This window comes from Paramisgurnus dabryanus, chromosome 12 (genome assembly GCF_030506205.2).
Source record: "Paramisgurnus dabryanus chromosome 12, PD_genome_1.1, whole genome shotgun sequence".
NCBI lineage: Eukaryota > Metazoa > Chordata > Actinopteri > Cypriniformes > Cobitidae > Paramisgurnus > Paramisgurnus dabryanus.
In genome coordinates, this window is record NC_133348.1 from 5,762,641 (window position 1) to 5,777,348 (window position 14,708).

The following is a 14,708-nucleotide window of genomic DNA, read 5'->3' on the forward strand; positions in this document are numbered from 1 at the left end:
CAAAACTGTATAATTATACTTAAAGTATACCCCAAAAGGGTTTTCAATGTGCTGTATAACCATAAAGGTACCAAACGTACCTTTGAGGGTACCACCCCAACAAAAATGCTTATTTTTCCCGCATTTTCTAAAGTTTGCTTATTATCCGTGATTTCCCTCTTTTGACGTGCATTTTTGTTTATGATCAGATCAGGAGCTTGTGACACGCCATTCTATTATGCTGCTGGTCCATGCTTTATTCCAGTTTGCAGACATTTCTCGTATTGAACGTTAATCTGCATCTAAAACCCCTTTGTTAAAGAGCTGAACGATAACTTCCCACTACGGCGTTGGAGCTGAACTATGCAGTGCCATGGCCCTCCAGGGTAAGATTTGAATAGCCCTGGCCTACATAATGTTATTGGTAATGAAAACGTTATTAGCTCTTCAGTATCGCTCTGTTTTACAGAAGCAATTCAAACAGAATAGGATAAAGCCCTGTTACAGAAAAATTACACATCACACAAAAGGATCACACTGTCTCCCGGGTTCACCAGCCTTTATTAGTGTGTTTTAATATTTATATTGTTTCAGTCATGTCTGTTTTATCTAATGTTTTTCATGTGCATGTTCTGTTTTGTACGGTGCATACGTGTTTATGCAGTTTTTTTCCAAAGCAAATTCTCATTGAACATTGGCGTGAAGGGGTGCAACCTACACAGGGTGGGTGGGGGGGGGGGGTCCGGCACACTCCGAAATGTTTGAGAACCAAACAGTGGATCGATACAGGACCATTCAATAAACAGAGGAACCCATAACAGATTGAGAGCATACTTGACTGGTACTTCTGTCGTGTAGATTTTACTGGTCTTTGTGTTTTCAGATTTGTAATTGTTGTAAAAAAGATTAACTTGTGAACAGATCTGGCATTTGCACATCAGAAATGTAGTACAGACTGTGACAGTGAGCAGTGAATGTTTTTCACATTTTTTAATCAGGACCTTTAACTATGGCATCCATATCATATTTTGGTTTAAAATCTAACTTTTTTTTAGTTTTCTTTCATGCTTTGTTCAATCCAGTCAACAAACTTAGAGACGCGGGCATAGACTCCAGGTTTCTTTGCTTTAGCACAATCAATCCCCCATGATGTCACACCCTGAAGAACAAACTTGTTCTGGGCTTGGCATACGAGAGGCCCACCGCTGTCACCCTAAATGTGTGGAAACAAAATGCAAATTTGCATAAAATATCAACATTTGTGGGATTTAAGAGACTTGCTGGCTTGCTGTGCATGTTTTCTAACCTGACAACTGTCCGCTCCACCTTCTATGTTTCCTGCACACATCTCATGCTCCTTTACACGGCCATCCAAAAACGGTGAACTGTTGCAGATTGTATTTTCAATTACTGGCAAACCAGCTTCTTTCAAGTAACCCTCTCCACCAGTTCCTGAAGAAACAGAAAACTATAACTATAAAATAATCCAAGTAAATCAAACAAAAATACAAATAAATACATCATTTAAATTTGGTTTCAATTATATATAGTTCTCATGTGAAACAAGTTTTAATAGCAGAATGTCCAGGATTATACTTTTTTCTTTATTGAATGTACAGTAAATGGGGACCACAGCTGCAATGTCAAGCAAAATCTTCCAAGGATTTTTTTTTGGTAGTAAACTGTAAAAGTAAAAGTTGGATCAAGTTAAAAAAAAATACTTCACTTGGTAACACCTTAAAAAATTTTTTAAAAAGGGTTTTTTCCGCGCTGAAAACCGGCGCTCCGCTATAAATACCTGTTGTTTCCCCTAACTTGCCTGTAAATACTAAATACTTATACTGTACATTTATTTGTAAGTACAGTAATGTTTGTCGTTAGTTACAGTATACCTACTCTATAAGTATGTATCTGTTATTACCAGTGTTGGGGCTAGTTACTCAAAAAAGTAATATATTACGTATTACATATTACTCTCAAAAATAGTAATGCCTTACTTTACTTTATTACTCCCTGGAGAAAGTAACTAGTTATATTACTAGTTATATTACTAGTTACATTTTTTTTCTGGACAAGATTTGGGCAAGCCACGGCCAAGAAAATGCTGGCTTCCTTACCCGCTACCGGACGTGGGGCACAGCGTTCGGAGAAACATTAAAGAGTGTGCACTTCACCGTCAAGTTATTTTCCTTCCGTTGAACATAATAAAATATGACCGAATCTCCACCCGTCGAAACTAGCTTTCTGTTGCTGGGAACCTTCCTCTGAAAAAGAGCTTGCCGTTGTTGACGCTTCCATTTTCCCGATCTGTCTTTGAGTGTGCCACTGCCGCTCTGTGCTGCTGGGTGCCGGGTGTCGACCAATCGGTGATGGTAAATGATACCTCGTGCCAAACTTAGACCAATCACTGTTCCATTCACGCCCACCTCCCCTTCCCTTTTGTTCTCTGTGTTTTGTGCCTTGTGTGATGAAGGTGCTACTGGCGAATGTAACTCAAGTAACTAGCTCAGGAAAACTGTAATAATATTACCATTTTGAGACGGGTAATGCCTTACACTACTAGTTACTGAAAAAAGTAATATTATTACAGTAACTAGTTACTTTGTAACTAGTTACACCCAACACTGGTTATTACCCAGTACTTATCTAGAGTTACATAATAAGTAACTACCAAATATGTACCACTGGTAAGTAGGCTACAGTAATGATACCAATTAATTACCATGTAGATACCTAAAAGTAATTACCACACATTTGTCAGTAAGTATAACTTATTTCCCATATATGTACAAGGTAAGTACACATACTGTAAAATAAAGTGCTACCAATTATTTTATGTTTGTTAAAGAATTTTTTGTCAAAACGTGTTGAAATGACTTACCCCGTGTGTTTCCCCAACCTGTTACAAAGCAGTCTGTAGCATCTGGTACAATGTAGTCTTTTTCTGGTAGACAAGCAATTGAAACCTTATCGTTTATCACTGCAGGCCTAAAATGAAAGACACCTTACTGAATGTTTGCCTTTTTGCTATCATTAAAAATATGTTTTTACAGTAAATACAGCTTAGACTTTTATCATGACAGGTTCATAAATTGCATTTAGGCCACACTACTGTTTCAGACATCAACTGTGGACTGACTAACCTTTTTAACTTGAGAAGAGCAATGTCAGTTTCAGATGGTCCCATAACAATCTTAGAAACATCTCGTTCTTGTTTGGTGGTTTCTTCTGCGTTTTTTGTGTGGATTCCAAGGAAGATCTTGTAAACAGATGGCGTCTGAGGCCTGCGTGATTGGAGGTATACATTTTAATAATTTGCTTTGAAAGCAGCATTGCTGGTCTAAACCTTCAACTCTTACAGTTCTTTAAAACCTTTGCTTTTTTAATTCCTTTAAATGGGAAAATAATCAGAATGAAAAACAGCCACTTACCAATCAATGCAATGAGCTGCAGTTAGGACCCACTTTGAATCAATTAGAGTTCCACCACAATGATGACTTTTGCTGAGACATAGGTACAAATGAATAAAAGTAAGCTTACCTATTGCAAGCGGTTGATTAAAAATAATATTAAAAAAATCAGACATTGTTTAATTTAAATTAGGGCTGTGATGATAAATTGTGCAAATAGTGATTTTAGATTGATAAGGACTTCCTACTGATCACAGAGCCGTAGTACACGCACAAGCTGTGCATGAAACACAGAATCTGAGCCTTTTGTCGATTTCAGGCAGGTCTTTTTAATGGGGAACGCGATGCATCGGCACAGCCCTAATTTAAATAATTACTCTTCTAAACAATCTAGAACCAAAGATGCTCATGCTCCAACCTATCCTCCAAGTCATCTGACCATTAAGGCTAAAATACGACCCATAGGGTCTTTGTGTTATTTTTTTCTGATCATGGGCTCAATCCCATGTGCTGTACACAGATAAAAAGTAAGCCTTTAAGAATAGTTCACCCAAAAACAAATATTCTGTTCATTCATTTACTCACCCTCATTTATTCTGTTAAACACAAAAGAAGATATTTTGATAAATGATGGTAAGAACACAGTTGATGGTACCCATTGACTTTCTTTCTCCTAGTAAGGAAGTTGATGTACTGTCAACTGTTTTATTTTGTGTTCAGCAGAACGTAATTGTAGATTGTGCGCAAAAAACCTATGTTGTTATTTTATTTTGTAATTAAGGGTCAGATCACCGGTACATGAACAATAATACACAGAGACACAATAGGGAAGTTTGTGTACCCGATTCGAAGACTGATCTGCCAAGGCCAGGAGTGTGGTTTGGAAACGCATCCCCCAACAACTCGCATTCCAAGGCAATGTTTAGGTTTTATTGCCGATTGTCCACATTTCAGACCTTGTGATGGGAATGTGCATCTTATGTATCTTACAGTGCTATATAATCATCTTAATGCATGTTACATATTTTACCAGTTGCACATAAAAAAACAAGGAAGGGATCCACACTTTACAATATGTTTTATTTATGTAATAGCTTATTCAGTACAGACCAGGTTGAGGTTGATCTTCACAACTGGGCACATTGCAGTATTCCCAGCGGGTTTCAGGGTCTGTGGTGTAACACCAGGGCGCTTTCTCATTATCAGGATTCCTGCAGTAATTCTCATCAAGACCTCTGGAATTGAATGATTCTTAATGTTAGAGAAAGAGTTCACATGAAACTAAAAACTATTTATTCTCATCTGGTTTCATGTCTTCCTATGGAAACCACATTTTTACTTTTTAGGAAGATAGCCTGATAGAGTTAGTCTCTGGGAATTATTGTTTTATTTAAAAGTTTCTTTTGCTTTCAACCTAAAATATCAATATTCCCAACAATGTGAGAATTAAAGTAAAAAATTACACAATTTCTTAAATTGATGCTTACTTGCATGGGTATTTCTCTTGAGTTCTGTCATGGTTGTGAGGTGTTTGCGATGTCCATTTCTGGCAGGTTTTCCCTGTTTTGGTCACAGAAATTGTGCCCCTGTAGGAGCCTCCAGCTTCAGTAGTACAGGTGAGCTCTGGTACAATTGTTGGTGGTGTAGTTGCTACAAGACAAAGATGACCAATAATTGTTGAACTGAATTTTTGACACGGTAATTTCAGACTGACAGTAATGAAGCTTACAGCATCGAGGAATAGAGCAGTATTCCCAACGTTTGGACGGATCTGTTGTATAGCACCAGGGCCTGGGCTGTCCATCAGGGTTCCTGCAGTAGTTCTCCTCCAAATGTTTCCCAGGTAAACTTCAATGACACACATTTTGTTTACTTGAATTAAGTGAACAATTTCTAATGAATACTAAGTGAATAAGTGGAAATTATTTCTCACATTGAAAGGACAAAATCATGTTTGTGTGGTGTTTGAGAGTCCCAGCGTTGGCAGGTGTATCCACTCTCAGTGATGGAGATCTTGCCTCTGTAATCTTCTCCAGTGCAGTGCATACAATCTTCTGCAGCTAGAGCAAGGAAACAATTCACATTAAATGAAGGCGATTTCATTCGGTCATGATTTTTCTGTCTTATTTTTTAAGATTTCAACATAAATGTTTCTGTAGATCTCAACATCTCTGTAACACTATATCAACATATTTCTGATCAATCTCGAAAATTGCCATCTATCAATTCTTAAACCTACCATGCTGAAAAAACAGCATACCTGCAAGACCAGCATATGTTGTGTTTTGGTGCTGGTTTGCTAGTGAACACCAGCTATACCAGCACAAAACCAGCATCTGCACCAGCATCAGCACCAACTAAACCAGCACTAGCACGAGCATCCTATGCTGGTCACACCAGCATCCCATGTTTGTCATACCAGCAAGACCAGCATATGTTGTGTTTTGGTGCTGGTATGCTGGTGACCACCAGCTAAACCAGCATAGACCAGCATAATTCCCATGCTGGTTTCATGCTGGTTTTTTCAGCAGGGTACTATTGTCATTTGTGTTGATTGGCTGCAAAGTTGACCACATATTTAGCATTATTTAATAAAAATTGTATGTAATACGTTTGAGCCATGTTATGACTACATCAGTACAGACCAGGCCTAGATGGATCTTCACAACTGTGCACATTGCAGTATTCCCAGCGGGTTTCAGGGTCTGTGGTGTAACACCAGGGCGCTCTTTCGTTATCAGGATTCCTGCAGTAGTTCTCTTCAAGACCTCTGGAATTCAATGATTTATAATGCTAAAAGAATTGTTTTATGGGAGGAGAGCTTGACAAAGGCGGGCACTAGTGATGCGAGTGTCAGGGTTTTTTCCAAGCCGCGGGTTCCACTTTTATGAAATTATTTGGTTCGCCCAAGCCCACCCTGCACCACTGTATCTATTTTTACAACCTGCCCCACACCTGCGACCATTAATTATACAACATGGGGCGTACAGCCAGTGTTAAATTGGCCTCATGTGCATCAAACCAAGGGGAATAACCACAGTCGAAGATGCCATGTGCCCCAGGAGCCTCTGAAAGAGTTTGAGCGGGACTGCTTTACTGCGTCTGAGAAATGTCACATTGTCTGAGCATGCTCATTGGTGAGATGTGCTACCATCGACACCGTGTCCAATTCGATCCAGAGAAAAGAGATGCTCTGTACAGGGGAGAACTTGCTCTTTTCAAAAGTTGACCCGAAGACCCAGACAGTCTCGGTGTTGTAACACTGAGTCCCTGTGGGCATAAACCAATTCTTACGAGTGCGCTACGATGAGCCAGTCATCAAGAGATTGCAAATCCCCTGCTGCCTGAGAGGTGCTAAGGCCTCCTCGGTGACTTTGGTAAAGACACGGGGGACGGGACAGACTGAAAGGGAGGACTTTGTACTGATATGCCTTCCTCTCGAAAGCAAACTGTAGAAATGGTCTGTGTTGAGGAAGAATAGAGACATGAAAGTACACATGCTTCACGTTGATGGCTACAAACAAATCCTGGTAACAAACCTCCGCCAGGATGCGTCTCTGTTTTAACATCCTGAACGGCATTATATTTGTTCACGGAGCGCAGGTCCAAGATGGGATGCAGCCCCCCTCCCTTCTTCGGCACTCTGAAGTACGGGCTGTAAAAACCCAAAGACATCTGGGCTGAGGGGACGGGCTCTATCACACATTTGGCCAGAAGGGTGGCCACCCCCATTCCCGAAGCATTCTCGCCTCTGACAGAGGTAAACAAAATGCCGCGAAATTCGGGGGGCATCTGGCAAATTGTATCACGTAACCGAGACGAATTGTTAGCAGCTGCTAGAACGACGGGCTGGGGAGCGAAAACCATGCTGCCAGACACCGTATGAGAGGAACAATCTGCTTCGTAGTGCCGGGAGGTGGTGGCCGTAAGGTGGACCGTGCCACAACTCTGCCCCATTCCGCTGACACAAGCCTCATAAAGCTCCTCAGATACAAGCGTCTAAATGGTGCATGCTGTCTCCTTTTATACACGTAAGTGTGGGCAGAGACTGGTATGCAAATCCTATTCATTCCCCTTAACCGCTCGTCTTACCTGACAAGGCTTTGTCAGAGGAAGCAGAGAGTCGTTCGGTGGTGGAAAAGGAAGAGAAATATTGCTCAGGGAGGACAGAAGGAAATGCTTTTTTATTGACCCGTTTATGATCACTGGGCCACTGTAGGGACCCGGCAGGGGACAGTATGACTTGCGCGGGCCCGGGAACGATGAATGGTCCAACAGGCCAAACAGTGAAACAGGATCTTTGATTTCAGCTGGAGAGAAGAGAGATCCAACCAGCAAGCTCTGAAGAACCAGAGTGTCTGAATGGTGCATGCTGTCTCCTTTTATACACATAAGTGTGGGCATAGACTGGTATGCAAATACCATTGTCGCAATTTCATTGGTGTTTTACACACAAGTCAGACCAGATTGGGTCTCAAGAGCACACCCCATACTGACATCATCAACACAATGTCGAGTGGACGACAGAAAGAGAACATACGCTATAGGGATGTGCATGGAACATATATGTTTTTTTATTTTGTCTCTAATGACTCGCCCCAACCCGAGTTGCGGGTTATCCATGGGACCCGTTGGTTATGAAACGACCCGTGCATCACTAGTGCCCACTATCCTCTAAATTTCTAAAATACAAATTGAATATCTCCCTATCATACAATTTTTATATTCCCAACAATGTGAGAATATGTAAACATAAAATTACTTAAATAAAAAAATTAACTCCATCAGTGATGTTACTTACTTGCATGGGTAGTTCTCTTCAGTTCTGTCATGGTTGTGAGGTGTTTGCAATGTCCATTTCTGGCAGGTTTTCCCTGATTTGGTTATCGAAATCTTGCCCCTGTAGGAGCGTCCTTTTCCAGTAATACAGGTGAGCTCTGGTACAGTTCTGGGTGGTGTAGTTGCTACAAGACAGGGATAACTTGTTGAACTGAATATTTGACCCAATGATTTTAGACTGACAGGTGTGAAGCTTACTGCATTGAGGAATAGAGCAATATTCCCAGCGTTTGGACAGATCTGTTGTATAGCACCAGGGCCTGGGCTGTCCATCAGGGTTCCTGCAGTAGTTCTCCTCCAAATGATTCCCAGGTAACCTACAAAGACACACATTTTGTGTACCTCAATGTACAATATATCTTATTTATATATAATAAGTTAGTATGCACTAATTTCTCACATTGAATGGACAAAATCATGTTTGTGTGGTGTCTGAGAGTCCCAGCGTTGGCAGGTGTATCCACTCTCAGTGATGGAGATCTCCCCTCTGTAGTCATCTCCAGTGCAGTGCATACAATCTTCTGCAGCTTGAGCAAGAACAGATACAAGAGTGTGACATCACAGGAAACAAGCTTCATCAAATAAAGTTCATGGAGTCTTAAAGCTTCGTTGATAACAAAAATGACTTTAAGCAGAATCTGTATTTTTTGGATACATCTCATTCAAGTACTGACACAAATACAGACCAGATTGAGGTTGATCTCCACATCTGGGCACACTGCAGTATTCCCAACGGGTTTCAGGGTCTGTGGTGTAACACCAGGGCGCTTTCTCATTATCAGGATTCCTGCAGTAATTCTCTTCAAGACCTCTGTAATTGAATGATTCTTAATGTTAAAAGAATAATTCACACAAAACTAAAAATAATTGACAGATTACAAAGTTATTTAATAATAATAAAATGCCTCACTGGTATTGATATGAATGGGGGAGATCGCAACAGTCAGAATGGCCGCTCTAGTCCTGCCTCTCAAGAGCCAATATTTAATCAGAAACGTCTGGCAGATGGACTTTGCGCATGCACAGAATCAGCAAGTCTTGTATGTCTTGTTCTAACAAGACCTGAAGGCATTGCAAATATGGCAGCGGAGTGACGCGACTTCATTATAGGGGCTTTGCTGTTCTCAAATGCTTCTATGTCAGAATTGACAACATTTTTGCCATTTTATTTTGAAGGGGAGCTTATTGACAGCTGGTCACTATGAACTGTTGTACCTTAAACATTCACATTCCTAAAGATGTGAGAGTGTATTACAGTAATAATGACAGAATTTCTTAAATTGTTACAAACCAATTAATACCTCAGTCTCCCTCAGCACCTGTTTATTCAAATTGTTGCATTGATGCTTACTTGCATAGGTAGTTTTCTGGGGTTCTGTCATGGTTATGGGGTGTTTGTGATGTCCATTTCTGGCAGGTTTTCCCTGATTTGGTCACAGAAATCCTGCCCCTGTAGGAGCGTCCTTCTCCAGTAATACAGGTGAGCTCTGGTACAATTGGGGGTGGCTTTGTTGCTACAAATAAAAGATTAACCAGTAATTAAATGACTATTTAACAGTAATTTCAGGCTAACATGGCTGGTGCTTACTGCATTGAGGAATGAAGCAGAATTCCCAGCGTTTGGATGGATTTGTTGTATAGCACCAGGGCCTGGGCTGTCCATCAGAGTTCCTGCAGTAGTTCTCCTCCAAGAACTTTCCCGGGAAACTGCAAGAACAAAGATTTTGTGTACTTTTACTAAATTGAACTAAAGTCTCATTCATGCCAGGTAAGTCCTATTTTCTCACGCTGCAGGGGTGTAGTCATGTTGGTGTGGTGTTTGAGAGTCCCAGCGTTGGCAGGTGTATCCACTCTCAGTGATGGAGATCTTGCCTCTGTAGTCTTCTCCAGTGCAGTGCATACAATCTTCAAGAGCAGAAACAAAAGTGTGACATCACAGGAAACAAACTCCATCAAATGAACGGGAGATTTTCTCTGTTGTATTATTGTTTTATTAATCAATCCGTCTCAATAACTAATTGCCATCTATCAAACTTATAACCACTATAACCTATTTATAAACTTACACTGTAAAAATGATATCAAATCAACATATATTTTTGTTACTTTAACTTAACAAATTAAGTTAAACAAATTTTATTAGTTTTTATAAGTTATGTCAACTTATCACTAGTCAAAACTTAAAAGTAAGTTAAGCTGACTTGCAAACTAAGTTGTTACTAACTTGTTTACAGTGTATAACCAAATCATTCATGTATTTAGAAATGGCTAATTTAACCTCCATAGCATAAAAAAGAGTTCATAGAGTCTTAAAGCTACATTGCTTACAAAAATGACTTTAAGCAGATTCTGATTTTTTTTGGATACATCTCATTCATGTAGGGGTGTGCGGGGCAAAAACTAACACGGGGTTAGTCGTAACATGGACTGTTTCTATTGTTGCTCAAGGTTGAGAGTTTTGTCTTTCTGGTATTTTTTTCACACTGCCAAAAGACACTCCCTCAAATTATTGGAACTGTATAATGTTTTTCCAGAGAATTATTGATGAAAGAGTGTTTTGGTGACATGTAAGTATTTTTTTCATTATATGTTTTTTCGGTTTCTAAGTTGGGTGTGTAAGATACCATATCCAATGTTATGTCATATTAATCAGTGTCTTGTTGACTAAAACATAGCATCGTTTTGAAATGTCTGCAGATCTTAACAACTTTTTTGGTGGGCTTGAAAATATTTTGACCCAGCGGGGTTAATTGTAACGCTGTGTTACAACTAACCCCTCAGCACTTACGATATCAAAACCACTAACGTTAGCATAATTCTTGCCGTTGTTTTAAATTGTCACGGTAGGATAAGTCTATCGTGACTTTCTGTGTGTTGTTTGTCTGTATGACTGAAGTATGAGTGTGTGGAATGAAGAGGCGCAGTGGGATACGTTCCTGCATGGGTTAACCGGCCGCATTCAGCGCGAGTTACAACGGGGCGAATTACCATCCTCTCTCAACGGTGTGATCGACGCTGCCATCCGAGCCGACATCCGTCTGAGAACCATCCCAGCGTACGACGATGAAGTTCGGCTCTCCAGTCGTCAGGAAAGACCTTCACCCGTGAGAGAGAAAGCGGCCGGTTCCTCCATGCCCGATCCGGAGCCCATGCAGGTGGGTCAAGCTCGGATTTCCCGGGAGGAGAGGATTTGCCGCAGATCACTGGGTCTTTGTCTCTACTGCGGGGAGGCTGGACATCCACTCCATCGGTGTCCGGTAAAAGGCAATGCCCGGGAGTGAAACTGGGGCTACTCTCGGGCGGAATCTCCACCACAAAGACCACAGCAACATCTACCCTCCTCCCGGTGAAACTACGGTGGCAAAGGACACACCTCACCTGTCATGCACTGTTGGATTCGGGAGCCGAGGGGAATTTAATCGACCATCATTTCGCACGTAAGCTCAAAGTTCCATTGACTGCACTAAATAAACCCATTTCACCTTTTGCTTTGAATGGTAGTGAACTGTCTGTCATCACACATATCACGGACCCTGTCACCATATGTGTTTCTGGCAACCACTCCGAGACTCTTCAGTTTTATGTCACGGTTTCCCCTCTGGCTCCCGTTGTACTTGAACATCCCTGGCTGTTTAAACACAACCCGTCTGTCAACTGGAGGCTGGGTACTATCATTGGTTGGAGTGAAGAGTGTCATAGGTCTTGTCTTGTCTCTGCTTGTGTACCTGTCTCTGCGTCTGTGTTTCAGGAGGAAACGATGGACTTATCTAACGTGCCCGCGGAGTACCACGACTTGAAGGGAGTGTTCATTAAGTCCAAGGCCGCTTCTCTCCCTCCACATCGTCCCTATGACTGTGTGATAGAATTACTGCCAGGTACGTCTCCGCCTAAAGGCAAGCTTTACTCTCTTTCTGTTCCTGAGATGGAGGCCATGGAGAAATATATTTCTGATTCTCTAGCAACAGGGTTCATCCGTCCTTCCTCTTCTCCAGCAGGGGCGGGGTTCTTTTTTGTTGGTAAGAAGGATGGATCCTTGCGACCTTGCATTGATTACCGAGGGTTGAATAACATTACGGTAAAGAACACGTATCCTTTGCCGTTAATGTCTTCAGCCTTCGAGAGGTTGCAAGGAGCGTCCGTCTTCACAAAATTGGATTTACGTAATGCTTATAATTTGGTCCGCATAAGGGAGGGGGATGAATGGAAAACTGCGTTTAACACCCCTCGTGGCCATTTTGAGTACTGCGTGATGCCTTTCGGATTATCTAACTCGCCAGCAGTTTTCCAAGCACTCGTTAATGACGTGTTGCGAGACATGGTCGACCAGTTTCTGTATGTCTATCTGGATGACATACTGATTTTTTCTACGTCTCTCCAGGAACATGTGCAACACGTACGACGAGTGCTTCTCAGGTTGCTAGAGAATGGGCTTTTTGTCAAGGCGGAGAAATGCGAATTTCACGCACAGTCTGTTTCTTTTCTAGGGCACATCATTTCGACTGAGGGTGTCCGTATGGATCCGGAGAAGGTTAAGGCTGTGGTGGATTGGCCATCGCCAGAGTCTCGCAAGGACCTGCAGAGATTTCTGGGGTTCGCCAATTTTTACCGGCGTTTTATTCGCAATTTCAGCCAACTAGCCGCACCTCTGACCACCTTGACCTCCCCTAGTACTGCGTTCAGGTGGTCGGATGCAGCTCAGGCTGCATTCTCCAAACTGAAAGGCTGCTTCGTTTCAGCCCCGATTCTCGTAGCCCCTGATCGTAAACGTCAGTTCATAGTGGAGGTCGATGCGTCAGATGTGGGGGTAGGAGCCGTGTTATCCCAACGCACATCTTCAGACGGAAAGGTGCATCCCTGCGCGTTTTATTCTCATCGCTTATCGCCTGCTGAACGTAATTATGACATTGGTAATCGGGAGTTGTTGGCAGTTAAACTAGCACTGGAAGAATGGCGTCATTGGCTAGAGGGGTCATAGTTTACACTGATCACAAGAACTTAGAATACATCAAATCAGCCAAACGTTTGAACTCTAGGCAGGCTCGGTGGGTATTATTTTTCGGTCATTTCGATTTTTACATTGTCCTACCGTCCAGGTTCTAAAAACATCAAACCTGATGCTTTGTCCCGTATTTTTGAGCGTTCCGATCGTGTCTCTACTCCCGAGCCCATTTTACCGGAGACTCTATTCATCTCCGCGCTCTCATGGGAGATCGAATCGAAGGTGGCTAAAGCCTTAGAAGGGGTAACGCCCCCGACTCGTTGCCCACCGAACCGTTTATTTGTGCCAGAGGGACTGAGATCTGATGTACTGAAATGGAGTCATAATTCCAGTATAGCTTGCCATCCAGGGGTCAGTCGAACCAAGTTTTTGGTTAAGCAACGATTCTGGTGGCCAGGGATGGCTCGCGACACACATGATTTTGTATTGGCTTTTTCGGTTTGTGCTGTGGGTAAGTCATCTAATCGTCCTCCCGATGGGTTACTCAGACCGCTGCCTGTCCCTTCGAGACCCTGGTCCCATATTTCGCTAGACTTTATAACCGCCCTCCCACCCTCCCAGGGTAATACGGTGATTTTAACCGTAGTGGACCGATTCTCGAAGGCGGCACATTTCATTCCCTTGCCCAAATTACCTTCAGCCAAGGAGACAGCGGTTGCTATCGTTGATCACGTATTCCGGTTACATGGCCTCCCGACAGACGTGGTCTCCGATAGGGGTCCCCAATTCATTTCCAAATTTTGGCGAGAGTTTTGCAGGTTGCTAGGGGCTACGGTTAGTTTGTCTTCAGGGTTTCATCCCCAAATCAATGGTCAAACCGAACGAGCCAATCAGGACGTGGAAAGAGTGTTGCGATGTTTGGTTTCCAAGAATCCTTCCTCCTGGAGCCAACAACTCTCTATGGTGGAGTACACACACAATGCATTACCAGTGTCAGCTACGGGCCTATCTCCGTTTAAGTGTAGCTTAGGGTACCAACCACCTTTATTTCCCAGTCTGGAATCCGAGATCGCGGTCCCCTCCGCACACGCTTTCGTCCAGAGGTGCCGTCGCACTTGGAATAGAGCACGTGAGGCTATACTCCAAGCGAGACAACGCACCAAGGCTAAGGCTGATCGCCACCGGTCGAAGCCTCCCGTTTACGTCGTGGGTCAAAAAGTGTGGCTTTCAACTCCGAATATTCCGATGCGTTCCGTCTCGAATAAGTTGACTCCCAAATTTATTGGCCCATTTTCTGTTGCTAAAATCATTAACCCAGTAACAGTCCGCCTTAATCTTCCTCCTGTGTACAGACGAATTCATCCGGTTTTTCACATTTCCAAAATTAAACCCGTGTTTAAATCTCGTCTTAATCCGCCTGTCCCGGTCCCCCCCCCCCCGCCTCGTCTCGTAGATGGGGAACCAACCTATTCGATTAATCGTATTCTGGACTCCAGACGGAGGGGACGCGGATTTCAGTACTTGGTGGATTGGGAAGGTTA

At 42.4% G+C, this 14,708-nt stretch overlaps 1 protein-coding gene across 3 annotated transcripts in view; it reads right to left on the minus strand.

Moving 5' to 3' along the window:
* Nucleotides 1-954: 954 nt before the first annotated feature.
* Nucleotides 955-14,708, minus strand: part of LOC135738295 (apolipoprotein(a)-like) — a 166,139-nt gene continuing 152,385 nt past the window's right edge. For all 3 annotated transcript variants that reach the window (XM_073811349.1, XM_073811348.1, XM_073811350.1), the window contains 12 exons: nucleotides 8,191-8,353; nucleotides 6,035-6,159; nucleotides 5,323-5,449; nucleotides 5,119-5,237; nucleotides 4,877-5,039; nucleotides 4,500-4,624; nucleotides 4,231-4,345; nucleotides 3,411-3,482; nucleotides 3,123-3,263; nucleotides 2,861-2,967; nucleotides 1,286-1,431; nucleotides 955-1,192 (listed from right to left, as the gene is read on the minus strand). In XM_073811349.1, coding sequence (XP_073667450.1) covers nucleotides 1,031-1,192; nucleotides 1,286-1,431; nucleotides 2,861-2,967; nucleotides 3,123-3,263; nucleotides 3,411-3,482; nucleotides 4,231-4,345; nucleotides 4,500-4,624; nucleotides 4,877-5,039; nucleotides 5,119-5,237; nucleotides 5,323-5,449; nucleotides 6,035-6,159; nucleotides 8,191-8,353 — 1,565 coding nt within the window. In that variant the 3' untranslated portion in view covers nucleotides 955-1,030. The remainder of the gene's footprint in view (nucleotides 1,193-1,285; nucleotides 1,432-2,860; nucleotides 2,968-3,122; nucleotides 3,264-3,410; nucleotides 3,483-4,230; nucleotides 4,346-4,499; nucleotides 4,625-4,876; nucleotides 5,040-5,118; nucleotides 5,238-5,322; nucleotides 5,450-6,034; nucleotides 6,160-8,190; nucleotides 8,354-14,708) is intronic.